Genomic DNA, 27,591 nt, shown 5'->3' on the forward strand with positions numbered 1-27,591 from the left:
CAGACTCCAATTGGCCAAGAGGTGAACTGGAACAATAAAAAGAACACAGTAATTCTGTGAAAAGCCATGAATCCTCAAACCAAGTAAAATAATAATAATAAGAAAAAATATATATGTATTGGTCTCTGCCCCCAGATCCTGACACAGGAATTCCTTATAAATTGGGGTGCTAGGACAATCTTTGGTTCTAACATTAATCCTGGACCCCAGTTCTCAGCACAGAGCTCCTAAAACCATTGTTATTTCCTAAGTGGTAAGAGCACTAGAACTATCTCTTGTTCTAATATTTGGTCTTTGACTCTAGTACCTGACGCAGATCCTAAATCCCTTAGAATTAGTCCTAAGTTATAGGAGTTTCTTCTTTTTCTAATGAGGCAACTCTGGGTGAGCTCCTAAATAGGGGCTGGTTACAGAAAGGTCAGGTCATTAGAAGTTTGGAATTTTTAGCCCTACTCCACCCACACCCCATTCTCCAGAGAGGGTAGAGGGGCTAGAAATAGAGTAATTGGCAATGCCTCTGTGAGGAAGCCTCCATAAAATCCCAACAGGATGGGGTTCAAAGAGCTTCCAAGTGGGCAAACACATCCCCATAACGAGAGGGTGATGTAGCCCAACACCGTGAGGACAGAAGTTCTTGCATTTGGACCCCTCCCAGACCTTTCCCTATATATCTCTTCATCTTGCTGTTCATCTGTATCTTTTATTCTTTTTGTATAAAAAAAAACTGGTAAGGGGCGCCTGGGTGGCTCAGTGGGTTAAAGCCTCTGCCTTCAGCCCAGGTCATGGTCTCAGGGTCCTGGGATCGAGCCCCACATTGGGCTCCCTGCTCAGCAGGGAGCCTGCTTCCCCCTCTCTCTCTGCCTGCCTCTCTGCCGACTTGTGATCTCTGTCTGTCAAATAAATAAATAAAATCTTTAAAAAAACCTGGTAAATGTAAGTAATTATTTCCCTGCATTCTGTGAGCTGTTCTAGTTAATAATCGAATCCAAGGAGAAAGAGATCATGGGGACCTTCAATTTGTAGCCAAGTCAGATGGAAGTTGTGGGTAAACTAGGGACTTACTATTTGCAGTTGGCATCTGAAGTAGGGGGAAGTATTGTGGGACTGAGCCCTTCACCTGTGAGATCTGATGCTATGTCCAGGAAAATATTTTCAACTAAATTTCAGTTAAATTGTAGGATGCCCTACCCCATGACCCAGTAATTGCACTACTAGGTATTTATCCAAAGGATACAAAAATAGTGATTCAAAGGGGGTACGTGCACCCTAATATTTATAGCAGCACTGTCCACAATAGCCAAAATATGGAAAGACCCCAGTTGTCCATCAACAGATGAATAGATAAAGAAGATGTGGCATATATATATATATATATATATATATATATATATATTACACAGCCATCAAAAAGGATGAAGTCTTGCCATTTGCAACAACGTAGATAGAACTAGAGGCTATTATGCTAAGTGAAATAAGCCAGTCAGAGAAAGACAAATACTATGTGATTTCACTAATATGTGGAATTTAAGAAACAAAACAGATGAACATAGGGGAAGGGAAGGAAAGGAAAAATAAAATAAGATAAAAACAGAGAAGGAGGCAAACCATAAGAGACTCTTAACTCTAGGAAATAAACTGAGAGTTGCTTAGGGGAGGTGGGGGGGATGGTGTAACTGGGTGATGGGCAATAAGGAGGGCATGGGATGTAATGAGTAATGAGCACTGGGTGTTATGTGCAACTGATGGATCATTAAATTCTACCCCTGAAACTAACATTACACTACATGTTAACCTAAAAAAAAAGAAAAAAAAATGTAGTGTCACAGAGAACTGCTCAGTGTGGGAAAAAAATCCCAACATCGATGTCAGAAGTGTTGTTAACTGTGTTAGTATGGACTGGAAGAATTAATATCATTAAAATGTGCATCCTGCCCAAAGCAATCTACAAATTCAAGGCAATCCCTATCAAAATACCAAAAGCATTTTTCATAGAACTAAAACCAATAATACTAAAATTTGTATGAAACCACAGAAGAGCCCAAATAGCCAAAGCAATGTTGAGAAAGAAAAACAGCTAGATGTGTCACAAGTCCAGATTTCAAACCATACTACAAAACTATAGTCATCAAAACAGTATGATACTGGCACAAAAACCAATACATAGATAATGGAAGAGAAAAGACAGCCCAGAAATAAACCCATGCTTGTATGGTCAATTAAACCACCATAAAAGAGGCAAGAATATACAATGGGGAAAACACAGTCTCTTCAATAAATGGTGTTGAGAAAGCTGATCAGATACATGCAAAAGAATGAAACTTGACTACTTTCTTAAACCATATACAAAAATAAGCTCAAAATGGATTAAAGACCTAAATGTTTAAGGCCTGAAATCATAAAACTCCTAAAAGAACAGATAGGCAGTAAACATTTGGACATTGTATTTATTTGGATCTCTTTCCTCAGGCAAAGACAACAGAAGCAAAAATATACAATTGGGACTACATCAAACTAAAGAGCTTTTGGCCAGAGAAAGAAACAGTCAACCAAACAAAAAGGCAACCTACTGAATGGAAGAACATATTTGCAAATACTACATAGGATAAGAGGTTAATATTCAAAATATATAAAGAGTTCATGGGAGAATACACCAAAAAAACAAATAATCCAATTAAAAATGGGTAGAGGAAAACAAAAAGATGGGTAGGAGAACTGCACAGACATTTTTCCAAATGTCTTCCAAAGAAGACATATAGATGGTCAACGGACAAATGAGAAATGCTCAACATCACTAGTCACCATGAAAATGCTACTTACAACGGCAAGATATCATCTTACACCAGTCAGAGTGTCTAGTATCAAAAAGATAAGAAATAATAACTGTTAGTGAGTCTGTGGTGGAAAAGGAACCCTCATGCACTGTTGATGGGATTGTAAATAGGTGCAGTCACTGTGGAAATAAGCATGGAGTTTCCTGAAAAAAATTAAAAACAGAAATACCATATGATCCAGCAATTCCCCTTCTGGCTACTTATTTGAAGAAAATGAAAACACTGATCTGAAAAGATCTATGCAGGGACGCCTGGGTGGCTCAGCTGGTTAAGCAGCTGCCTTCGGCTCAGGTCATGATCCCAGCTTCCTGGGATCGAGTCCCGTATCGGGCTCCTTGCTCGGCAGGGAGCCTGCTTCTCCCTCTGCCTCTGCCTGCCATTCTGTCTGCCTGCGCTCGCTCTCTCTCCCTCTCTCTCTGACAAATAAAAAAAAATGGAGAAAAAAAAAAAAAGAAAGAAAAGATCTATGTACCCTCCTGCTCACTGCAACATTATTCGTAGTAGCCAAGATATGGAAGTGACCTAAGTGTCCATTGATGGTTGAATGGATAGGGAAGATATGTTATAGACACATACAGTGGCATACTACTCAGCTCTAAAAATGAATGGGATCTTGCCACTTGCAACAACACGGATGGACCTACAGGAAGTTACACTAAGAGAAACAAGTCAGATGGAGGAAGACAAATACCATATTATTTCACTTATAAAGAATATAAGAAACAAAACAAATGAACAAACAAAACACTATGGAAACAGATTCACAAATTTGGAGAACAGACATGTGGTTGTGGGAGGGGAGGGGGATGGATGGATGGGCAAAACAGGTGAAGGGAATTAAGAGGTACAAAATTCCAGCTACAAACTAAGTAAGTCATGGGGATGTGAAGTACGGCATAGGGACTAAAGCCACTAACACTGTAACAACATGGGGACAGATGGTAATTAGCCTTACTTGGTGGTGATGGTTTTGTGATGTATAGAACTGTCAAATCACTATGTTGTACCCCAGAAACTAATATAATATTGTGCGTCGACTGTACTTCAATTGAAAAAAAGAAGTGTCGTGAGTGTGTTAATAGCATGAGAGGAAAGGAGAGACACACAGGAGGAGTGGGATGATTTTCATTCCAGGTACCCTAAAGCTGTGTCATACCTAGCTCCAAGGACGCACCTGAGAATGGAAACACCCAGCTCTCTTTCACCGGCCACATAAAATTAGTCATCCGGACTTGGGAGTGTAAGTTCCCTAACATCTCTCGAAGGTCTCTCCTCTCCTCTAGTCCTGTAGTGACTGCCTTGTTCAAGCTCTTAGCTCTTCCAGTGGGATTACAGGAAAAGCCTCCCCAACAGGTCTCTCTTGGCATCTGGTCTTCACTTGCTCCTCCCCCCATCCATTCTCCTTAACGCTGAGAAAACGATTTTCCTAAAATACATAGTATTTCCAGACTACGCGCTACAAATGGAGCCTCAGGGGTCTGTCATTTTTCTTACAATATGTTTTCCTAATTTTTATTTTTATAATAAAAAATCAGCATAGACATCTATAGGAATTATTGCTTTATAATCAACTTCTGCCTCCTATTTTCTATGATTAAGATTCAATTTGCTCCAATGAAGGCATGAAGTACAAGGGAAGGGTTCACAATAATTCAGCTGAAGTCAAGTGGTCAGAGAATTAAGGTATCACCTGGCCCTCAGAGGTGTAGGTGTGCAGACCTCAAAAGGACTTGTATGATAGAACCCTAGTCACCCGGCAAGCTGACTCACTGTTGTCCAGACCCTATCTCATATGCACCAACGCACCACATTTATCAGCAATAAATGTAGTTGTGAATTGCTTATTGAAGTACTTTGTGTTTTTGTTTCCAGAAATAAAATGATGAGGTACTCGTTAAATGCATATTTCTTGAATGCCAGCAAGAAAGCTGAAGAGAATAGGAACAGCTTTGCTCACTTATTGCCTCATTAAAAGCAGCATTTAAGAATTGGTTGGTCAGGGGCGCCTGGGTGGCTCAGTGGGTTAAGCTGCTGTCTTCGGCTCAGGCCCTGATCTCAGGGTCCTGGGATCGAGCCCCGCATTGGGCTCTCTGCTCAGCAGGGAGCCTGCTTCTTCCTCTCTCTCTCTACCTGCCTCTCTGCCTGCTTATGATCTCTGTCAAATAAATAAATAAAATCTTTAAAAAAAAAAAAGAATTGGTTGGTCAAAGATTTTGGCTTAAGTACAAGGTCTGATTATTCTGAATTAGAGACAAAAGTTTTGAAAATTTCAATTCCACTTTGTACATCAGATGTTTTCTGCATCAATGTAATTGAATTCAAACTGCAGAATGCAATTAAATATAGAACTGGACATCGGGCCATGTGTTTTTACTATTACCCAGCGCCAAAGATTTAGTTTCAGCAAAACCAAAACATCTATCCCATTATGCTGACCCCAATATACCACTATGTTTTGTTTATAGTTTATCTTAAAATCGGTTTTAGTTTTATCATTGCATAAGACAATTATAGTAAGGAGATTTATGTCTGTAATTTATTTTAGTGACAGAATAACAAAAAATAATTTGAGAAAATACAGAGATTCCCACAGAACAATTTCTCAAGCTTAGGGGGGCATCTGGGGGGGCTCAGTCAGTCAAGCATCTGACTCTTGATTTCAGCTCAGGTCATGATCTCAGGGTCGTGAGATCGAGTCCCGTGTCGGGCTTTGCTCTGGGCGCAGAAACAGCTTAAGCTATTCTCTCTCTCTCCTTCTGCCCTTCCTGTCCTCCATCTGCTCAACCCCTTGCTCCAGCTCTCTCTCTCTCTAAAAAATAAAAAAAATAGCTCCAGCCTTATCTCCCAATGCTTCTACAGAAGGCCCTTTCTCCCACATCCTTACCTTACTAAAGACTACTGGTTCTTTATAATTCTGCCCAAGGGCATGAGGAGTTTTCCCTGCACCTCTCTGCAACACCGCTTCTCTGCCTGCTAGTGAAATCTGGAGAAGATCGTGTGTCCCCGCGGCACCCTATGCATTCCTCCCTCGAATCATCCTCAAACAGTGTGATGATCTCTGATATCACCTGTGGGTATCTCTCTCTCAGTGGACCGTATGCTCATCCCATCCTTCCAGCAACCACGGGAGGTAGATGCTATCATCTCCCCATTTTATAGATGAGAAAGTGGAGGCTCAGGGAGAAGTAATTTGCCAAAAGTCACAAAGTTATTAACCAGGAGGACTAAGTTGACTCCAAACTGTTTGTTCCAAAGCTTTTGATGTGGCAACTACGCAAGACCCAGTAGACATCTGTTTCTGAAAACAGATGAGTGGTTGAAAAGCCAAAAAACACATTTGGAAATCTGTTAACTCACCTTGAGCTTTTCCTTGAGAATTCTATTCCTTTGTAGTTTTATCATTTCATTTCTTTCTAAAACAGCCTCCCGCTGACTCAAAATAGCTCGCTAGTTTGGGAAAAGAAATGAAAGCATGACAAAGAGTCCAAGGTTATCGAGAGTGATACGGTGATAAGCTATACAGTTATTTCTGGCATAACTTCATTTGGCCCAGACAAATGTGTATGGCTTTGAATTTTATAGTATTAATCATGAAAAGTATTATTAAAAATAACGAGTTCTTGCATATGTCCAGACTAATTAAGTTGTTATATGAAATGCGTGCAATTATTTGTGTATCAATTGTATACCAATGGAGCTTAAAAAATAAAAATAACTAGTCCGTACTTACATTTCCCACTTTTCTTTCCCTGAAAGGAAAATTGTAACAATTACTTAACTCGTTTTGTGTGTCACAGCAGTCTTTCAACTTTCCCTGAAAGTAGTATATACAGTTGTGCCTTAATTCCTTCACATAAGCTTTCTTTGGTCCAAATGTCCTCTCTTCTGATCTACCTTCAGTGTCCACTTGAAACAAGTGTCTTTATTTCTCATTGTTTTGTTGGTGCTGGAATTTTCTGTGGCCCCATCCCCCTGCCCAATCAAAATGCAGGCCCCTCTCTCTGGGTCCCCATAACACTTTGCTTGTCCCTCTCTTATAACCTTTAACCTTCTTGTAAGACAGCGGACTTGGTGACTAGGTTCTGTGCCCTTCTGAATGTGCAGCCCCTACCACAGTGTTCAATAAGGGCTTCATAAATCTGATGGAATAATGTTCAGTTGCAGAGTTGGCACTGGAAGGGAGCACTGGAGATACTATTCTGGGGCAGGGGGCGGGGTGAAAGGAGCTTGCAGGCCAAAAAAAAAAAAAAAAAAAAAATTGAAGCTGAAGTTCCAACCTAACCCATGAAAGCAAGAAGCCGGGGAAACATCCTTAGCCTTTTTCTTTACCCGAGTCGGTGTCTCTGCTTCATGAATTCCTGGAGACACGGGTGCAAGTTTCAGTGGGTGTGGGGGAAGGGCAGAGATGACAGGTGACCGGTAAGGATGCTCTTATTAGAGCAAGGAAGCATTAACAACATTCTATCTGGTGACCACAGGCCGATGTACCCAGGACAGACAGGTTGATACTTGCTGTAAGGGTTAAGAACACCCCCTTTCCACTTTCAAAGCATGCCAGTTGAGAAGGTAAGTTATGGCTCTCTTGGTTACAGAGGTACAGAGATCCACGTGGAAATGGGCACTCTTTAACATCTATTAAACTCTAAAATGCTTACCTTCCACTAAAATTTAGTCAGAATGTTGTTACTTTTGGCCAAAGCTCTGAAACATTGAGAACCTTGTTCCACAGGGGTTTAAAGCCTGAAACAGAATCTGACACTTTAAGGTTGTGCAATGTCAGATAGCACTCTAGACACTGCCTACCAGCTGTGGGGGCGTCTCCATGTCCCATATCTGTGGGGGACCAGCACAAGTCTGAGAGGTGTTCTTTGCACCTCCTACACACGAGTGGCACCCTGTATGGGGACAGCCAACTGGGTATTGAGCAGCTACTCTGTTAGAGGGCCCACAGTGTTCAGATTCCCAAGGCAATCTACCTAAGGCCCCAAGGGTCCTAATGTCCTCGGAGGTTCCCCAGACTTCTGTTTCATCCCCAGCAGTTGCTTCCGTGGGTCTGAAATGCCCAGGGGTCAAAGCTCTGTCATTGGGGCAGTTGGGACCCATAGAGGAAAGCCCACAGGCCCTCGAGCCCAGCCCTGTACCTCAGATATTCCGGCAGGTGGAGTTTGTCGGTCTTGGTGACCACCAGTGCCACGTCCCTGCAGAAGCCCCTTTGGCAGGCTTTGATGCTCTCGTTCAGCAGGTCTTCATGGGCTCTCCCTCCAGAAACTCTTTCGATGTCACTGATCACCCAGATCACTGAGCATTTATCAATGGTCTGTGAAACAAAACCACCATAGTTTTAAGAACGTAAGTGGCATCTCAGTTGTAGAGGACATGAGCCCTTAATGTATCATTTATGTCCTCCGCCCATTTATGTCACTCTGTCCCATCTCTCTTCCAGTCCCGCCTCTCAGCTCTCCCCACCACATTCTCCATGTACCAGCCAGGCTGAGCTTCTTGAATTTTCTCAGATGTAACTTGGTCTTTCATCCCTCAGGACCTTTACACTTGCCATGACCTCTGCTTGACCCCCATTCGCCCTTTGGATTGACCACCCCTCCTCTGCACCCTCCAGCACCTGGACTTACCTGTTATGGTATCTCTCAGACTTAGTGCATAGGCTGGGCTGTCTGTACCGCTTCACCCCGCCTGACCCTACACCACCCCTAGACTGTGAGGTACTTGAAGGGAAGAGGTAGCACTTTGCAGCTTGGAATTCACATCACCCTTTGGCACAGCGATTGACCCCTCCTGGAGGCTTCATAGCTATTTGTAGCATTACTGAATGATAGAATTCAAGAAATCAGACCTCCAGCCCCAGATCCATCACTGGCTTGCTTTACCTCAGTTGTCTCCTAGGGAAAATTATTGTTTTCCCAGAACTAGTTACTGGTCATGCATCGACCTCAAAATTACCAGCACAGGGCATCAGTTCCATGTTTGACTGCCCCTGTGTATGCAGCACACTGCCACTATGTGGGGGCAAGGAGCCCCTGGAGACATTTTTAATTGTTATGACTTGGGGTACGCTAGTGGGGGGGGGGTGGAGGACAGGAATGCTGTTAAAACATTCGCCAGTGCCCAGGTGAGCAGCCCCCCAAAATGTCAACAGTGCTGAGGCTGAGAAATCTTGGGTTTTGAGTTTGTTTTTACCAGTGGAACCTTTTTCAATTGAAATCTTAGGACAATTTCCAAAAGATTTTTTAAAATTGAACTGCTTTAATTGAATTGGAGATGGAGGGTTTGGAGCCCCCCACCTCCTCAGCATCCTCAACCCTCTGTCCATGCACCTCTTGGCTTTGTGGATCATTATTTTTAAACTGTCTATCTCCAGAGTTAGACAAACTTCACCGTTTTACAGAGGTAAAAGATCAGGAGGCTAAAGATCAGTTTGAAGGCCATACAACTATGGGCCCTGAGCCTCCTCCTTATGGATGGACTCCTGTTGAGGCAGGAAAATAAAAACAACTGGCTCCCTCCATTTCCGAAACTGTAATCTATCTAGGGAAGCTTCTAGATCTTCAGTCAGGTTGTGGAAGATCGCAGGATAGCAGGCTACCAGCTCCCCCAGGGCAAGGCCTCTTTCACCTTTGTATTCCCATGGTCCTGGGAAACTACAGATGCTTCCTAAATGTTTATTAACATAAAAGGACTGCAAATTTCTGGCCCTACACAAGGCTCTGACTGCCAGGACTTGGTCAAGTTATAGGCTCAGAAGAACGAAAAAGACTACCTAGAGCAACTAAATTTAGGAATCAGTAGGGTGATATCCGAGCCAGCCCAATCCTCCCTCCCATGAGGAGAACGGGGCCTCAGAGAGCTCAGGTGACAGGCTGAAGGTATCATGACTTCAAGGCGGCAGAGACACATGAACTCATAATAGTCTTAGCTTAGGGACAGCAAGGCGGGAAGCTAGAGGGAAGAGGGAAGGGGCATTGTGCTCTGTTCTCCCTAAAAAGTGGGAAGTCTTCAGTCACTCCACGTGAGAGAGTCTCACAAAACCACAGGCATGCAGGGGAGCTGAGGCCAAGCAGAATAGGCCTGGAACCATCCCTTCACTGTAGCCCGACCTCCTCAGAGAGGCTGATCTGGGCCAGATCTGCCGGCTCCTTTGTTTTGAGCGGCCTTTGATAGGCTGCCCAGCATATCGCAACTGGCAGCAGCCATGGCTCCCTCCAGGGAGAGAGGCTGGCTGCCTCCCTATGCTGCTCCTCCCAGGCCTAGCCTGCAACTAGCCAAGGCTGGCTATTTCACCCCAAGAGTGAGAAGAACCTCAAGAAACAAAGTCCCTCATGTCAGGACCTGAGCAGACTACCAAGGAGAAGGACGTTCAGACCGCCTGTATCTTAAAGAACTGTTGCGGGAGGTCCTGTGGTAGAGAGAGAGAGCCTCAGCTGGGAAGGTGGGGACCTGCTCTCGGGTTCAAATTCTGCCATTCAATAGCTGTGTGGTCTTGGGAAAATTACTTCCCCTCTCTGAGCCTTCATTTCCTCATCCATAAAATCAGGCTGATTATCTGTCAGCTGTCTTCCTGTCATCCCGATCTTGACTGCAAACTAGGCTCAAAGCTCCCCTGAGCCACAGTCATGCATTTAGCACAAATCCACAGAATTTAAAGTTTGCATATAGCAGAGAATTGATGGTTCTTTATGGATCCTTCTACAGTGCAGGACTGATCATGACTCACTGATCCCAGCCCTCATGCCCAGTCCCCTTCCAGCTCCAGTCCTATGCCTCATCTCCATGTTCCCACCCCATGCTTCTGAGCTCCTCGCCTGAAGACATCCCTTCTCTCTCTATCACATACCCCAGTACCTCTCGTCCTTCGAGCTTCCCCAGGAAGGGTAGTGTTTAAGCCCAACTCCCAAGTTTTCTGGGCTTGCCTTCTGTAACCCTCTCCTCTACACCCCACAATCCTTTCCTCCAGCCACCCCAAAAGACTCATCCTTCCCCCAACACTTGGCTCCTTTGTTTCTCTAGGTCTTTGCTGCTGTCTGACCTACAATAGTGCTCAGGGGTCCCATTCTCAACAATCTTCTCTGGTGACAACTGGGCTTAAGCACCCTTTCTGAAGCTATCTTCACATGCAAAAAGAATGCATTCTCATTGTTAAGTAACCTGGTTTGTTAAGTAATATAACTAATTAGATTCTCTCCCAGACTACAAGACTGCGAAGGGCAAGGACTTTGTTCCATCCACCCAAAACTTAATGCAAAATTGAGGAGAGGCTAAGTGGGTGTTTGCTGAAGGAATGAGGTCTCTTGTTGAAGGTAATTTCTATTTTTGAGTGTTGATAGCACCTCAGACTTCTCGTGTCTTACAATCTGCCAAGGATTTAGTCATCTGTAGGTGTCTTCTCTCCTGTTAGACCCTAAGCCCCTTGTAGGAAGGCTCTGCTTCTCGTTCAACATTGGTTTATTTTGCTTTCAGCTTTTTAGTTATGTAGGGATTACATGTTCATGCAAAATATACAAACAATACACAGGTGTGTGTAGTAAAGAGTGGTAGTAACACAGAAACTCTTGTTAACGGTTGGGTGTGTATCCTTCCAAAAGGCAAGAATCTACTTTTGCTGTTCATTTACAAACATTACACACACACGTGCGTGCACGCATGCACATGCACCCGTGCAATTCTTAACATTAAAGACCATGCTCTGCATCTTTTAATCTCGCTTTGTTTTACCACATAGGTTTATAGGGTTGAAGAGCAGAGAGGCTTTTGAGCCATCCTGCCTGGGTTAAAATCCCCAGGGTGATAATGGGCAACTTCCTTCACTGAGATCAGTACCTAGTATAAAATATATGCTTGGTAAATGTCTGCTATCCTTATTATTATTAGCTATAATCTTTGCATCCTCAGTACATTGTCTTACATATTATATGTGTTTGATGAATGAAAAGCAAATGAACAAAGAGATAAATTCTTAAAAGATGTTTCAACCTCTAATCATTAGGTACAGATTTCACCACCCCAATGCTTAACTCTCTGGCTGTAGACATATCCGGGGGTGCCCCATCAGCTCTGACTTCATTTGCTGAGATTTGAAACCCTACCCAAGATTTTGGCTGAAAGGACAGACTTTCAATCACCACTTCAGCCACAGGTGATTGCACTAAGGATAGATGCTTATGCCAGAGAGGGTTAAGCATTAGCTGGGAAGTACTTGATCCCATTTTCCTTCTTAGGAATTTGAACTAAAACACACAGAGACTGAAGTCAAACAGTCATAGGCGTATGAACTAGAGTGTCATTAGAGACGGGGGTGGGGGGTCATTCTCCACAACGTGGAACCTAAGGGCTAAATAGAGAAAGCTAAGTGAAAAGCAGGACTTTGCAAAGAGATGCTCAAAGAGAAATAGTCCCAAGAGCCAGGCAGAGGGTGAGAGAGACAATGGCAGCTTCTGTCCTGATAGGAGGTCCTGAGGCCTGGCTGTCTCAGGAGATGCTCAGATACTCTTTCGATTAACCCATCTTGGCTTGGGATTGCTTTATTGGGCCTCTGTGCCTTACAGCTAAACACCTTAGTGGCCTCCTGGTTCCTTGGTGCTTGGCTCTCAGCTTCTCCACTTTGTACCCACCCCTTGGCCTCCCTCTCCCCCTCTGTCTGCATTTCCTCTGCTTACTCCTAGACCGCACTACTTGGTTGCTGACCTTTCCCCTGTTCTTCCTACCCTTGTTCTAGCTTCCAGGCCTGCCTCACGATTCCTCCCTCCCCAGTTTCTCTGGCCACCCCTCTCCTGCCATTGACCTGGGTAGACCTAGCAAGTAGAAGAATCTAAGCCCCTGAGCTCCTACAACCCCAGCAGCTGAAGCAGAGCATTCTTTGTTGCTTTAGAAAGGGTGGAGTAGTTGAGGGAGGAGGGAATGAAGTCAAAGGAAAGAGAATCACCTTTTTCCACATTTCATCCCTCTTGCTGTTGAAGTCGCCTGTGCCTGGGATGTCCACCAGCACAACGCCTTCTGGAATCAGCTCTGATTTGGGAAGAGTCACTTCCACGTGTTTGATCAAGGGCCAAATTTGTGTCTCAGCTGACTCTCCATCCAAGTCTCTCCTCTGAGTCCGGATGTAGGGGTCCAGCTTGACAGACAGCTCTCCTGCCTGAGGAAGAAGGACAAAGTCACACATACCAGATGTTCTCCCAGTTCCTCGATCCCGGATCAGCTGTGATTTGGGTTCAGTGAAGGTACACTGAGTAATGGTAGGAAACAGCACTGGGCAACAGGCTCTGGGAGGCCTGTGATCCCACCTGCAAAGGCCCTATGCTCTGAGAGCCAGAAAGGACCCTGGAGATCAGAAAGTGCAAGCTCCTTAAATGTACATTGAAAAAAACCAGAACCAGTTAGAATGGGGCTTCAGCAAAGTTATAGCTTCACTGGATAATGAATTCAACCTCTAAATTCCATTTCAATTCTAATATTAACATTATTAATATGCAATTGTCTACATTTTGAAGAGAGGGCATTCTTCCCCCATGGCTAATGCAAACATTTGGATTACCAGAAAGCCCTGACTTTGGAAAATTGACGGTGACATAGTGACCCAATTGAAAATTAGTCTGAAATTGATCTTTAAAAAGGTTTTTTAAAATTTCTCTTCCAAATACAAAAAAAAAAAAAAATGATGTGTAGGCATTTCCAGAATGTTTTAATGATGGGGGGTGATGGGGACTTGTTCTCAGCCCATTGTCCTAGCATGGGACATATTCATGCCAACAATCATGTGTTGCAGCAAGTCTCTACCAGGATACTACTTCAAAAGACAGATGATTTGGGATATATGATGGTCATTTTTTAAAAAGATTTATTTATTTATTTTAGAGAGAGAGAGAGAGAGAGAGTGCACTGGGGGTGCAGGGGAGAAGGGCAGAGGGAGAGGGAGAGAGAGAATATCCAGCAGACCCCCTGCTGAGCATGGGGATTGATCCCATGACACTAAGATCATGACCTGAGACAAAATCAAGAGTTGGACGCTTAACCAACTGAGCCACACAGGCGCCCCTTTGGTAGTCATTGTTAATAAATATCTATAGAATAGTCCTGAAAGAAAGATAAGAACAGAAATTCTTAAGAGAGTTGAGATTAAATCAGGGGGTTTGTTGCAATCTGGGTAGGGAGTCCCAGAATTCATCAACTCTAATCAAATTAACAGGAAAATGTGAAAGAAAAGATGATAAAAGTTCTTTAAGATATTTAACTTAAAAATAAAACAGATACTGGTGGTGTCTAGGTGGTGTAGCCAGTTGGGCGTCTGACTCTTGGTTTCAGTTCAGGTCGTGACCTCATGGTCATGAGATCGAGCCCTATGTTGGGCTCCCTGCTCAGTGCAGAGTCTGCTTGGGATTCTCTCTCTCCTTCTGCCCCTTCCACTCATGGTCTCTCTTTCTCTCTCTCTCTCTCTCTGAAGTAAATAAATAAATCTTTAAAAGAATAAATAAAGCAGATACCCTAAAGACAGTGTGAAAGAAAAAGCATGTCCTTGAAAAGTCCCTTTGTATAAGAAGGTGGCTCAACCCAGTAAACTGGCTCAGGACAAACTATTCTGGAGGGCAAAAGCACAGTTTCCCTCAGTCCAGTCTAGAATCCTGGACTCAGACTTTGAATCTGTGCCCTCATGCACTGAGATGTAACTGTGGTATTTCAACTCCTAGTTTCAAGGGGTAAATTTGTAACACCAGGAAGGAATATTTCTAAATACAGGGTAGTGAAGAAATGGATACTATATTGGTACCTTGGTGTAGCTTACTTGGTGTAAGTTGTATGTATGCTGATAAAGTAACCAGTTTTGTAATCATTGTGTTTCTTTGGACATGCTCAGTCTATATTTTAGACAAAATAAGAGTGTAATTATTTTGAAGAGTGATATCCATTTAAATATAAGAAGTGGCTATTAGATGTGTTTGATTTCCTAGATTTACAAGAGCTAAGTGCCTTGAAAGATTCCATTTATTTGACCTCTAAATGTGCCTGGTCAAGTATTTAAAAATTTTGGAGAGAATGGACTATATTAAATCTGAACCATAACACAAAAAGTCTAAGGAAACTCGATTAATTATACAAGTAAGCATTAGCTACTTAAGGAGGACTCACTATGTTAACCTTGGGAGATAATTGAACATTAAAATTTAGAACAAGTTTAAGTAATTGTTCTTACTTCATACCAAGAAAATGTCAGATTTATATATAGAATAACAATATTTTAAACACGAATCTTAAGAGACAAGAAACACTAGGTTTTAAATGTATAATTGTAATAAAATTATGCATTAGTTCTACAAGTGTTTTACTTTACTTTAAAATGAAATTTAAATTTAATAAAATGAATATTGATGATAGATGTGAGGAGAGCATTGTTCTACTAGCTGCATATCCAACATCCATCCCGTGCTTCACCCATGCTAGCAGAATAGTGTTTGTTTGTTTGTTTGGGCAGTGGATTCAAATTGGCCTCAGCCAATCACAACATATTTGCTTCTCGCTTTAGACTCCCTTTCAGCTAGAAAGGCCATGTGACTGAATCCTCTGAACAGGAAATTCTACCCAGAAATTTACTGGGGATGTTTCTGAGAAAGTTTTTACTTTCCCAGGAAAGAGGAGATGTTGGTGCCAACTTTTTATCCATTGCTTTCTTCTATGAAGCCAACTGTGAAGTCTAGCACTTCAGTAGCCTCTTATGAGTATGAGGCAACAAGTCTGAGAGCAGGCCAAGGGCGCCGCAAGGTGTTGATCTTGACATTGATGAGCCACTGAACCAACCCACAACCCAGCTGCTTCCAGTCTTCTTATATAAGAAAATGAATAAATCCCTATTCATTTAAGCCATTATAAATCAGATGGTTTTGTTTTTAGACATTTGTAGCCCCAAGCATCCTTAATTAATCCTCAAGTAACTGTAAATAGTCTTCCCTGGGCAGTAAAGACCCCCCAGTCAGACACTAACATTTCTCATTTGACAACCATAAATAATGAAAAAGAACTTGGGCAGGGATACTTCTGATGCGGGTATCAACTCGTTTCCAACAAAAACACCATGCCGTGAGCAAATTTCCTCAATGGATTTGATTCTTAAACTTGTGACTCATGATAAAATGAAGAAAGAAATCTCAGGGCTACCTCTTCTGCCTTGAGGGTGATGATTCTGGAGGTGGGAATCTTTCCTTTGGGCCTTGCCCTTAGTAGCTCTTCATAGCTCTTTCTTTCCGCTCCATTTCCGTAAAACATCTGTAGCTTCCAGATGGCTTCCTCCACAGCATCGTCCCTGTCCCACATGTCTGCCTCTTCTCTGTCTGGTTCCTCTGTCCTGTGCAGGAGTTTAGTCAAGTTCTTCAGCTCCTCCTTCCACTCCTGCCAAGGGAGAGTAGGGCCAAGCCCCTCATGACACAGACATGGAAAACAAGGAAAAAGGGAGTCCATTCCTGGAGGAGCTGCATATTCAGAAACTCTAACATCATGGAATCCAGCAAGGAATCATCTAATCCAAACCCCTTGTTTTGTCATTCAGGAAAAAGGGGCCCAAGGAGGGAAATGGCTTGCCCAAAGCCCCATAACAACAGTGATAGGATGCAGGCTAGAACCCCCATCTTGCTCTACGGAACTTTCTCATTCTGTACTATGTTCCTTTCATTTGACAAAAGCATGAACTATATCTACAAGGAATATTATATTAATCTCTAATAGAGAAGGAAAAGGAAAGAAAGAAAAGGAAGGAAAGAAGAGAGGGAAGGAGGAAAGAAAGGAGGGAGCAAGGGAGGAAAACAGGGGTGGGAAAAAGGAAGGAAGGAAAACAGGGATGGGAAAGAGGAAGGAAGGGAGGAAGGGGACAATTACCTGGTCAGAGAGAAGGTGGATTTTGGCCTCATACTGCTCACAGCAGCCTGAGCTCACTTGTACAATACATGACGTACATATACTTTCTCCAGATACTGGTAGAAACATTGCTTGCTGGATGATAGCATTGATCAAGGAGCTCTTCCCAGCCCCTGTGCTTCCAAATAATCCAATGTAGATTGGGTCCAATGATGGTTTTTCAATCAAGGCAAGAAGCCTGTTTCTAAATTGATTTTTAAATGCACATGGTCAGGGTCATCAAAGCATAGTGGGAAGAATACCAAAATAGAACATGAAGGAACTGAGTTGCAATCCAGGCAAATCATACATCTTTTTGAATCTCTGCGACTTTCTTGATCAGAAGGGAGTATTAGTCCCCGTTTCCTACACAGAGTCGTCATGAGCCTCAAAGGAGATTATGCAAAAATACATGGTAGTGATAATTCTATACAAACTCTGTAATGCCTATCTGGATGCAAAGCATCCTCTTTTGTGTTCTATGGAAATTACATAGTCTTGATCCTAGAAATAAATTTTAGGCAGAGGTACAGTATTACTGGGAGCAACCTGGAGATTTTTGGGAGTAAGAGATTCAGCCCGGGCACCAAACAAGTGCTTCAAGTCAGCTCAGCCCAGTGGTTGAGGCCACAGGCTAGAGTTTCACACAGCGTGGGTTGGATTCAGGCCCTTTCGTTTACCAACAGTACGACCTTGGTCCATGTCTTGGTCTCTCTAAGCCACAAGTTCAGTAAAATTGGGAAGATAAAAATAGCTCCTACTTTATAGGGGTATTGGGACAAGTAAGTGAAATTCGATATATGTAAAGTATTTAACAGGTTACCTAGCAAGTGTGACAACACAATGAATGTCAATAATCAATCAATCAATCAATAATAATTAATAGCCCATAGCTACATAAATGTTCAGCCTTCTTTGCTTACTTTCTAACTGAAAATTCCTTTTCATTGATGGAGAAAAGCACTTACGATCACCTAAGGAAAGAATGGATGAAAGATTTGATGGGGAGCTGATATCAGACTCACATGAGATATTTGACTCCATTAGGAATGCTGTCATCCAGGAAAACAGACTGAATAAGTTTCTGATAAGTGTTGCTCAAAACCCTTCTGGTCCGTGACTCTAATTTTTCATCTGGAATCAACAGGGATGTATTAGCCAACACATACCTGGCAGAGATGAAGTACTACATCTCCAGAAGAGGAATGTGCTCAATACCACACAGAAAGGAAAGAAAGAAATGAAATGAAATGAAAAGCCAATTAAATATGATAGCAAGTTATCTGACACTAGCAATGATTGCTCATGGGAGATAGTAATTATTGATTATGAGAGCCTCCCAAGGGCCCAGTCTGCTCCGAAACCCCTTGTAACAGAAGTCAGCATATCTTTGCTGTGGGCTATAGCCCTTCTAGATTCTTCTCTCCTGTGGTCATAAAAAGAAAAATTGCCAGGGCATCATAGAAACACTCACCAAGGCACCAAACCAACCATTTTCACAGTCATTGTCCTAATCAGGAAGAGGTTATTTTGACAACAACCCTCCTATCCAGAGACTCATAGAGATGAACTGTCAAATTATAGATCCCTGCCCCAAGGCCTCCTTTTCTGGATCAGGATCATTTGAAAATATTTCATCCTTCTTTCCAACTGAACATTCTCCTCCTTTGAGCATTTTCACACATTTGGAAAAGAACAGAGCCACATTAATACAAGCCACACATCAGGGTCATAATACTCACATTCCTTTTTTTTTTTTTTTTTAAGATTTTATTTATTTATTTGACAGACAGAGATTACAAGTAGGCAAGAGAGGCAGGCAGGAAGAGAGAGGAGGAAGCAGGCTCTCTGCGGAGCCGAGAGCCCGATGTGGGGCTCAATCCCAGGACCCTGGGATCATGACCCGAGCCGAAGGCAGAGGCTTTAACCCACTGAGCCACCCAGGCGCCCCAATACTCACATTCCTTAAGAGCACTTTGTTCCACAGAGGGAAATGCGCGGAACCGCTGGTCTCTATCTGAACGTCTTCTTTTCTTCATTGGTTCTTTAAATACATCATCGTCAACTAGAGATAAACAGAGGTTATATAAAATTAGAGCTCTTAGGCACAGTATACTTGCCTGACCTCTATCAGAACACAAACCCAAAGAATCTAAGAATTCTTTTGCCACCTCTGTATGCCTGTAAACTCCTATCAGAGATAGGCACTGCTGGACCATTCTAGTCTGGTTCTTACTTCCCAGAGTCATAGGACTTCGCATCTAGCTGCAAATGCAGTCTAACGTATCTCCCCAGGACATATGTTGAAATGAAATGAAAAGTCTGGAAATCCCGAGCCACCAAAATGGCTGGATATTCTTCACTAAACGCCAACTGTGTACAGAGAAGCCCAAGATGCAACTAAGTGTGGGGTGAAGGAAGGCCTCTAGAAGTCTCTCCAGACTGGGAAAGAAATTGATCAGGAGCAGAATGCAGAAAAAAGAATGGACCACATGACCAGGGCAAATCACTTCTCCTTGACTACCTGTAAGATGAGAAGCCTGACAAGAATATACTCAGTGTAAGAGCATGGGAGGGTGTTCTATCAGTGGATGCCCTTCCAAGGTTAAATTTGGAAGAATTTTCCCCCTTCCTCACTGAAAGGCATTAGCAGCTGCTTCCTTACATAAAAAAGAAGAGAAATCCCCAAGCAGCAAATCTTTGTAGTACTCCAGAGATTTATTCCCTTTAATGGTTTCCCTCGGTTATGAAGTGAAGGGCTGGTAGGATCCATAATCATCAGAAGGGTACGACCAAACATTGTGCTTTGGATGTGTCTTAGAAAATACCCACTGGTGGTCTCCACCTGGTTAGAAAAGGGCCATAGGTGGGTCTTTGGAGTCAAGGTGATTGGCAAGGATCCTAACCCAGTGTTCTTAGAATCAGTTTAGGCCTTGGGAAATGGCCATGAGAGTGATGAGGGAGCAGAAGACTGGCTGAGGACAAAGCAAAAGGCTCACACCTTGCAATCTCCCCCTCACCCCCACCACTCCTGGGTGGGACAAATGTGACATTCTTTAGGAATCTCCCAACTATCTTGATGTTAATGGCTTGCTAAAAGGGAAAGACAACCTTGATCAAGCCGCAAGACCTCTGGTATCCCGGCACCTTGTAGGCCCTCTTTAGCATATGAAATCTCCGTTGAAACCTCCCTTTCCCTCACCTTCCCCCAACCGCATGGTACCTAACCTGCCATCCCTCACAACCTGGGGCAGCAGCTCTTCCTGCCCACGGGTCCTGTCCCCATGCTTTATAAACCACCTTTTTGCACCAGAGACATCTTAAGAATTCTTTCTTAGCCATCGGCTCTGGACCTTGCCCCACCGAACCTCACCTAGATTCTAGAACTTCATCAAGATGAACCCTTAAAGTTGATTCCCAAGAGTCATGGCACTCCAAGCTCATCCAGGAGTGTGAGGCCCCAAAACTGAGCATGACATTGAGAAGTCATCTTCCATGAAGAACCGCAGAGAAGATACCCAGGATGGCAGCCTGCTCAGAACGCCTAACCTCCACCATTGGGCTCCAGACAGCAGATGTTCCAGATGGTTTGGCTGTCCTTCCCCCTTGGTTCAGCCTTATGGCTTCCAGCACAAACCCTGCCATGTCCTGGAGCCTGCTCACCGCCCAGAAAGTATTGCAGTGAGGTTGGGTGCTGTTTGCCAAAGCCCGACTCTGAGCCTCCTCATGCTCCCACAGTGACAGGGAGTTGAAAGAGCTTGTATTCCAGACCCTTCTGCCTCAGACATTTTAGCTTCTTTAATTGAGCTCAACTCAAAGAATTCATCATGGCTTAGTTGAAGGACTGCCTAGAATTAAATATCAAGCTGCTGGCTCAGTGGTTGGAACTGGAGAAGAAGCAGGGAAAAAAAAAGAATCTACCACTTAGGCCTCCCTAGGCCAGCGATAGGCCGAAGAATATTTTAGTCCATGTTATAAAAGGTGTCTCAGGATTCCAAGAAGTTTCTACAATCTGCTGAGGAAAGTGAAGGATGTCGGGCTCTGATCTCGACTTTGGAACCCAGGAGCTTAAAAGGTGTCTCAGGATTCCAAGAAGTTTCTACAACGTGCTGAGGAAAGTGAAGGATGTCGACTTTGGAACCCAGGAGCTCTTTTTCGTAAACTATAGGTACATAGTATCTTAGCCACGTGTATAAAACAAGGGATGGGTCCATGCATCCATGGCATTTATTTCCATTTTATAAGCACTGGCAATTAATGTGATAAAAGATCGGGAGCTTATTTCTCAACTAAAGCAAAGGCTAAGAAGTCAGATGAAACAGCAAGGTTTAAACTTTGTCTTCAGTTTCTGAAAAGAAAAGCCACTTGGAAAGGAGAAAGTATACTATCTGGGATTTAGACCATTTCAGGTTAGTCTTGCTATATAGATTGTAACTGGAATGATCTGGTCTGAACCGGCTACACCTCATCTCATTCCCTATAACTGCTCAAGCACTCCCTCCCGCTTTTCAGCATTTTAAAGGGAATCACCCAAGAAAAAGAGCCCTGGGAGTGGGAGGGCATCCGAAGCTAGTCTACTGCTGCTGTTGCTTCTTGCTGCCACAAGGTGTCGCGTTTGAAATGTCCCTAAAAGCCGGACAAAGGATACCGGCTCGTTAATCCCGGAGTGCGGCGGGTCTTCCAAGCAAGCTCTCTCAGGGCTAAACTCAACCAAGGGAGCCCCAGTGTTATCTTTCTTTCCATTTACGTGCCCAGCCATGCCTCGGATGCTAGCCACCACCCCACTGACTCAGAAACTGCGTACCCCTGGCCCCTAAGGGTTTTCATCCCCTGTGAGTGAGGAATTTTTCCTCTCAAAACACAAAGGAGGTTATACTCCCTGTTTTCTGTACCTAGGGATTACTCTCCTGCATCCTCCTAGGGAAGGCTCCCTCCTTGGCTCTGGGGCCCGACATCAGCCTTCTAGGGAGGGAGGCCGCCCTCACTGACTCCAAAGGCATTCACCCTATAACTCCCCTTCTAAGAAAACCACCTGATATGATTCCAGGGGCCTTATATTGCCCATTCCAAGAGAGACTACCCTCAGAAAATCCAAGATGGCTTTCTGGAACCTCCTTTTAAAAGGGAGGGGAGTGGGGCACCTGGGTGGCTCAGTGGGTTAAGCCTCTGCCTTCAGCTCAGGTCATGATCCTGGGGTTCTTGGATGGAGCCCAGCATTGGCCTCCCTGCTCAGCCGGAAGCCTGTTTATCTCCCCACCCCCCCACCCCCGCTACCTGCCTACTTGTGATCTCTCTCTTTCTCTCTCTGTTAAATAAATAAAATCTTTTGAAGTTTTTTAAAAAAATAAAAGGAAGGGGAGCCTGGATATACAAATATAATTGCTGGTTGGACAGGCCACTACATTATGAATAGTTCTATTTTAAGCTATTGTTGAAATAATTGACATTCATTCACTATTATACCGTGTCATAAGAAAGCAGCTTTTGAATAAAGATGAAGGAACACTGACTATAATTAAATACAGTCTCAACCCATCAGCCCTCTATTATATAATGATAAATAGGAACTATTTACTCCATCAGGGGATGTTGTAGGGATATTACCTGGATGTGGCCCCTGACCCACAAAATCCTCAGTGTCTTCCATTTCCTGATAGGCAAACGTCTGCTTTTGTCCACTTAGGAGAACCAGCCTGAAAATATATACAAAGGACGAGGGTGGGGGGCAGGTGGATAACAGCAGAAATTGTAAGTACAAAAAGCAAAAGAGTAACAACAACAACAATGTGTCAATCTGCTTATGCTTTGTTTCTCCAACTAGATTCCAAGCTTCTAAAGGCCAATAGCCATTCTAATTTGTCTTTGAATTCCTCACAGCACCCATATACTACATGTCTATTTAAACACGACAAAGATCCATGTTTGGCCATTAGTTTTCAATTGTAGTTACATCTGTAGAAATTTAAACTGATATTATCTGAGATCTTTAAGACAGTCCACTCTGAAATCACAATCAGCCTCTGGAGACCAGAACCATAAAGGTGAGATGATAAGGTTTTGCTCCTTTGGGTGACATCAAGGGCCCAATTGGGTAAGCTTCAGGTTCAGTTGTTTTTAGTTCCAGCAGGTCTCAGCAAGAATCTGGAAGATGGATGGAATATTTGATATTCCCAGGGTTCCCTGGGGTTGCTTTGGAAGCTACTGAGTGGGGCAGTAGAGATGCGATACCCAGGTTCTCTGGATTTTCTTTTTTTTTTTTTTTTTAATATTTTATTTATTTACTTGAGAGAGAAAGAGAGAAACAAAGCACAAGCAGGTGGAGAGACAGAGGAGAGGCAGAAGCAGACTCCCCGCTAAGCAGGGATTCCCGATGTGGGGCTCGAGCCCAGGACCCCAGGATCTGTCGGAGGCAGACACTCAACCAACTGAGCCACCCAGACGCCCCTACTCTGGGTCTTCCTTGCCACCTCACTCCACTTCAACGAAGAACACACCCCTACTTGGCTCTATACGCAACCCCTCAGTTTGGGGCATCTGACGGGTTAGGGGGTGGGGGAAGAGAGGCACACCCCAAAGGAGAAGTGTCAGACCCCACCTGTCTGCAGTCCGCAGGCTGATAGAGCTTGGGCATGGAGGGAGAACGGAACCCAGAGAGGACCAGAACAGAGTGCACAGCACACTGGGTAGAGGTGTGCTATCTTAGAGCTTCTTCGTCTCCACACGTAGAGAGGAATTTGAGCAACACACGTGAGGAGCACCTGAAGGGCTTCCTCTCCTTATCTGATGTCACTGTGTGGATCACTCAGCCGTGTACTTCAAAAGCAGACAGTCACTGGCCCTTTTGAAAAATGCAAAATCTGATCTGTCAACTGCCACTAGCCCCCTGGGCTGTTAAGAGTCAAAACAGCCTCTTCTGCCTACCTTGGCTGGTGGATATTAACCGGCCAATGGTTTCTGTACTTGGTGGGTGTTGGCTGGATGTGGTGGAAATTCCTACTATGTGCAAAGTCCTGAGGTTTAGGTGGAGTTCCTCATCTCTCTATTCCTGATCTTGAGGCTCCCTCTCAGGATTCTCAAAACTCCTTACAGTTCCCCAAGGCAGGGTCTCCTATCCACGCAGTTTAGTGTACGCTGTTCCCTATGTGGAGTACCCTTCCCTTGTTTCTCCCAGTAAATTCCAACTCTTCTTTTAAGGTCCTGTTTTAGCATATCCTCTGTGAAATTGTCCTGATTCCCAGTCATTCCCCTCTTTTGTCACCACTGCTCCAAGCACACCTCTGTTATAATTCTTTCTTGCCCCTTCCTCCTTTCTGAACCATGATCTATGGAGGTCATATCCACATTTGTTTCAGTGTTGTGTTTCCATCATGAAGTACAATGACTGACAATAAATACTGAATGAATGAATGAATGAATGAATAAAATAATGGATGGGAAGCTTCTGATGAGATTCTACACCATAGGATGTTTTAAGCCAATTAGTTTTTTTTTAATTTTTATTTAAACCAGTTTAGTTTTTTATATAATTAGAGTCCCAGCTTTAAGAGTAAAGCAAAGAGTAGGAACAAAAGAACAAGTATGCAAATGGAGCAGCATCAACCACGAAGAGTGTTGGGAATCCTGAACTCAATAAAGGGATGACATGGCAAAGGCAGAAGATATGGACAGGACTTCATAGTTGTCTCCAAATACATGACCTTAGAGTTGCTTATACAAGAGGGATGATACATGTTTTCTGTGATCCCAAGGGAGGACCACGAGGGCTCTTAGTTTCTGTGGAAGGCATATTTAGCTTAACATTCTCTAGTAGTAGAGCTGTCCAAAATACAAGGAGCTCCTTTAGAAAGTAATGAATTTTCTGCCACTAAAGGTATCTAAAGATATGACCTCATAACAATGGCAACAGACTAGATGTATTATAAGACCTCTTCAAATCCCAAGATTCTATGTTCTTACTTGAAATGTTCACCAGCAAAGCTAGTTGTAGAAGTCCTCTGAGAGGTCACAAGAATTCACGAGAGACGCAAGCAGCTCCTGGTTTGTAATGCTGAGTTGGAAGTGCTAAACTACATCAAAACCTAGCTAAGATAGGAAAACAAATGGGTAGATGAGCTCTAATGTGTGCAAGTACATGGCAGTGCCTATCAATGACCCATTTTTTAAAAAGTAGGCTCTATACCCAACATGGGGCTCGAACTCATGACCCAAAGATCAAGAATCATGCTCTACCGACTGAGCTGGCCAGAGGACTCCCCTCATCAATAACTTTAGATACAGAACTAAGAATTACCCTAAGAAAGAAACCGATCTGTTGTTTTCTGAAGACAGTTGCTCAATGAGCCACAGCCACAGTCACATAAAATGCTAGGCACTGTATCATAGGGAGTGCTGGAAACAAAACAAAATATATGGTCCTAGCAATAGACAAATCCACTGTAGAACCTCTAGAATAACTTGTGTTCTGGTAGCCACAATCCAGGAAGAAATAAGGAAGTCAGATGAAGTCCAAAAAACTAACAATTTGGTAAGCGTTACCACCGTACAAATGCTGAGATGAAGGCCCTTCGGTCTGAGAAAGGAGATTTAGAGGAGAAGCAGACATGTTCACCAAATCCTGGGCACCGGTTTTGACTTCCTTTAGGGTCCCAGCAACTTCAGTTCATCTAACTTCATTTATGAAATCAACAGTACACAATGGCCAGCAAGGGCTGTTATCATGTAACTATCTGTGTTTGGGCTGGGTTTAGCTGCTGCATGCAGCAGAGACACCAAACCATTGGTCTCCCAATGCCGGGGCATCTATGGTACCAGTACATGAGTAATTTGTGATCCCTAAATGAAATGTGGAGAAACTGGAAGTGATTTGCGTTATGGTGTGGCGAATCAGGCTTCCAATTCCTTCTGCCAGTGTTCAAAGACTGGCAGGAAGAGATCATTTGATCGGCAAACCAAGACACTGGAAAGTGGGAAGGGATCAGCAAGAAAAAGGCTGAGAAAGTAGAATGAAAGAAACACCGCGCACTTAAAAGGAAAGATTTAAACAAATATATCAATAGGGAGGGTAGTATGCGGCAGACAGTGAGGATCTAGTCACTGAGCTCAACTCCGTGATGGTAGGAAGGGCAGTAAGCTACCAAGCAGGTGTTGTGGAACGTACAGCTCTGGTTTTGCTACCAGTGAAAGGAGCTGGTAGCACTTCAGCCAAGTCATTTTACCACCCTGGGTCTTAGTTTCCCCGTCTATGAATGAGAGATTGAACTAGTCCTTCTCGGATTTAGTTGGATGCCAAAAGGATTAAAATTCTTAATATGAAATGTCAACTGCCGTGTAATTAGGGCTCCCGTGTAATCAAAAGTAGCACAACCGAGATTCCTGTAATTTCGGGATCATTTCACTTTCAGGAGCAAACAAGCCACGGGGGACACAGTCCTTCCTCAAATGATGTAGGCATCGACTTTACCCCCAAGAAGAGACAGTGGTGATCGTTGCATTTTGTGAAAGTTTGGCTGCTGCAGAAAAGCAACTGAAAAGAGTTCAAATTGATTGCTCATACAGGCAAGGTTTTCACGTGTGGTTTATTTCACCTGTATTGCAACTATGCGGTTAGCACTGAAGTTTTGATTTTAGTACTTATTTACATTTATGTGCACTGAGCCTAAGAATAGCATCTTTTAAATGAGACTCTCTGCATATTTAGCTTGATATGGGAAAGTTGCACAGAACACATTTCCTGTTAAACAACTCTGACTTTTGACAGTTGTTCTTGCTTCTCCCACTCTCCCTCTCTTGTTTGTGTTTACTTGATGTCTTTTTTTTTTTTTTAACATCAAATGCACAAATGCAATAGTTATTCCTTTACTAGAACATCTTCATATAGTGGAAGTAAGTAAAGAATGCTCCTGAGCTCCTTCTTCTGCAGATACGAGCAATGAGGCCCAGGGAGGGTAAGGAACTTGTCCAAGGTCAGAGCAACTCCGAGTTCACTGTTCTCTCCATTCCACCAAGCAGCCTCTCACAGGTACTATATAAATAAAGCCTCTGGAGCTTAAATGCAGGAGAAGAGAGGGAACAGCACTCCCTTCAAATACATGACAAAGGCATTTTGCGAATGAAGGCTATTGTGTAGGACTAAGACAAGCTACTCAATAAAATTGTACTTGGGGCTCAAACTGAAGCTTTAGATTGAACATTCATTCTTCAGTGCCCTCAGAAGTAAAACAAGCCAGTGTGTGTGTGTGTGTGTGTGTGTGAGAGAGAGAGAGAGAGAGAGAGAGAGAGGTGGGCACGAGAGACTGAGTAGAATACTTAAACTGCATTCCGTGTCTGATGCAGAATTGAATGTGCATAAGAATTGCAAAATCCTGTCCTTGTCCCCCTAGCTCTTCTCCTTCAGCCAGAATCTCAGCTCACCCCTCCTTGATTCACAGCATTAACCCTTCCTGACATGATTCTTGTTATCCTTGCATTTCTGTCTCCTACCCCCACCCCCACCCCCAAGGAAGCACTAATAGGAAAACATCAAAATGCCTAACTTAATAAACTTCCTTTACGGGGCATTTTGATCATTAACTGGTTTACTTTCTACTTTTGTTGACTGTAGGAAGGGCTTGGTCCATAGTAAGCACTGAATAAATATTTGTTGGAGGAATGAGGTATTATCTTTTAAGTGTGTCTTAGATGGTAAGATCAATAATGGCAGGAATTACATTCAGTCATTCCTATAATCAAATATTTGTTGCATGTCCATTACGTGCCAGGCACTGTTCCTAGGTGCTGGGGCTACATCGGGGTAAAAAGGGGGAAGGTGTCTATACACACAGGGCTTACATGCCAAAATGTGAATGGTGTAGTGGAAATTGCTCAGGATTTGGCG

At 43.4% G+C, this 27,591-nt stretch overlaps 1 protein-coding gene across 1 annotated transcript in view; it reads right to left on the reverse strand.

Moving 5' to 3' along the window:
* LOC111157424 (nuclear GTPase, germinal center associated) overlaps window positions 1–22,365 on the reverse strand; it is a 45,290-nt gene extending 22,925 nt beyond the window's left edge. Inside the window, exons 1-9 of the mRNA XM_022518814.1 lie at window positions 22,341–22,365; window positions 18,679–18,783; window positions 17,744–17,852; window positions 16,701–16,923; window positions 15,987–16,217; window positions 12,766–12,975; window positions 7,973–8,148; window positions 6,562–6,580; window positions 6,189–6,278 (exon numbers count right to left, since the gene is read on the reverse strand). Coding sequence (XP_022374522.1) covers window positions 6,189–6,278; window positions 6,562–6,580; window positions 7,973–8,148; window positions 12,766–12,975; window positions 15,987–16,217; window positions 16,701–16,923; window positions 17,744–17,852; window positions 18,679–18,783; window positions 22,341–22,365 — 1,188 coding nt within the window. The remainder of the gene's footprint in view (window positions 1–6,188; window positions 6,279–6,561; window positions 6,581–7,972; window positions 8,149–12,765; window positions 12,976–15,986; window positions 16,218–16,700; window positions 16,924–17,743; window positions 17,853–18,678; window positions 18,784–22,340) is intronic.
* Window positions 22,366–27,591: the final 5,226 nt, after the last annotated feature.

Source organism: Enhydra lutris, unplaced genomic scaffold (genome assembly GCF_002288905.1).
Source record: "Enhydra lutris kenyoni isolate GAN:26980312 unplaced genomic scaffold, ASM228890v2 scaffoldscaffold3, whole genome shotgun sequence".
NCBI classification, from domain to species: Eukaryota; Metazoa; Chordata; class Mammalia; order Carnivora; family Mustelidae; genus Enhydra; species Enhydra lutris.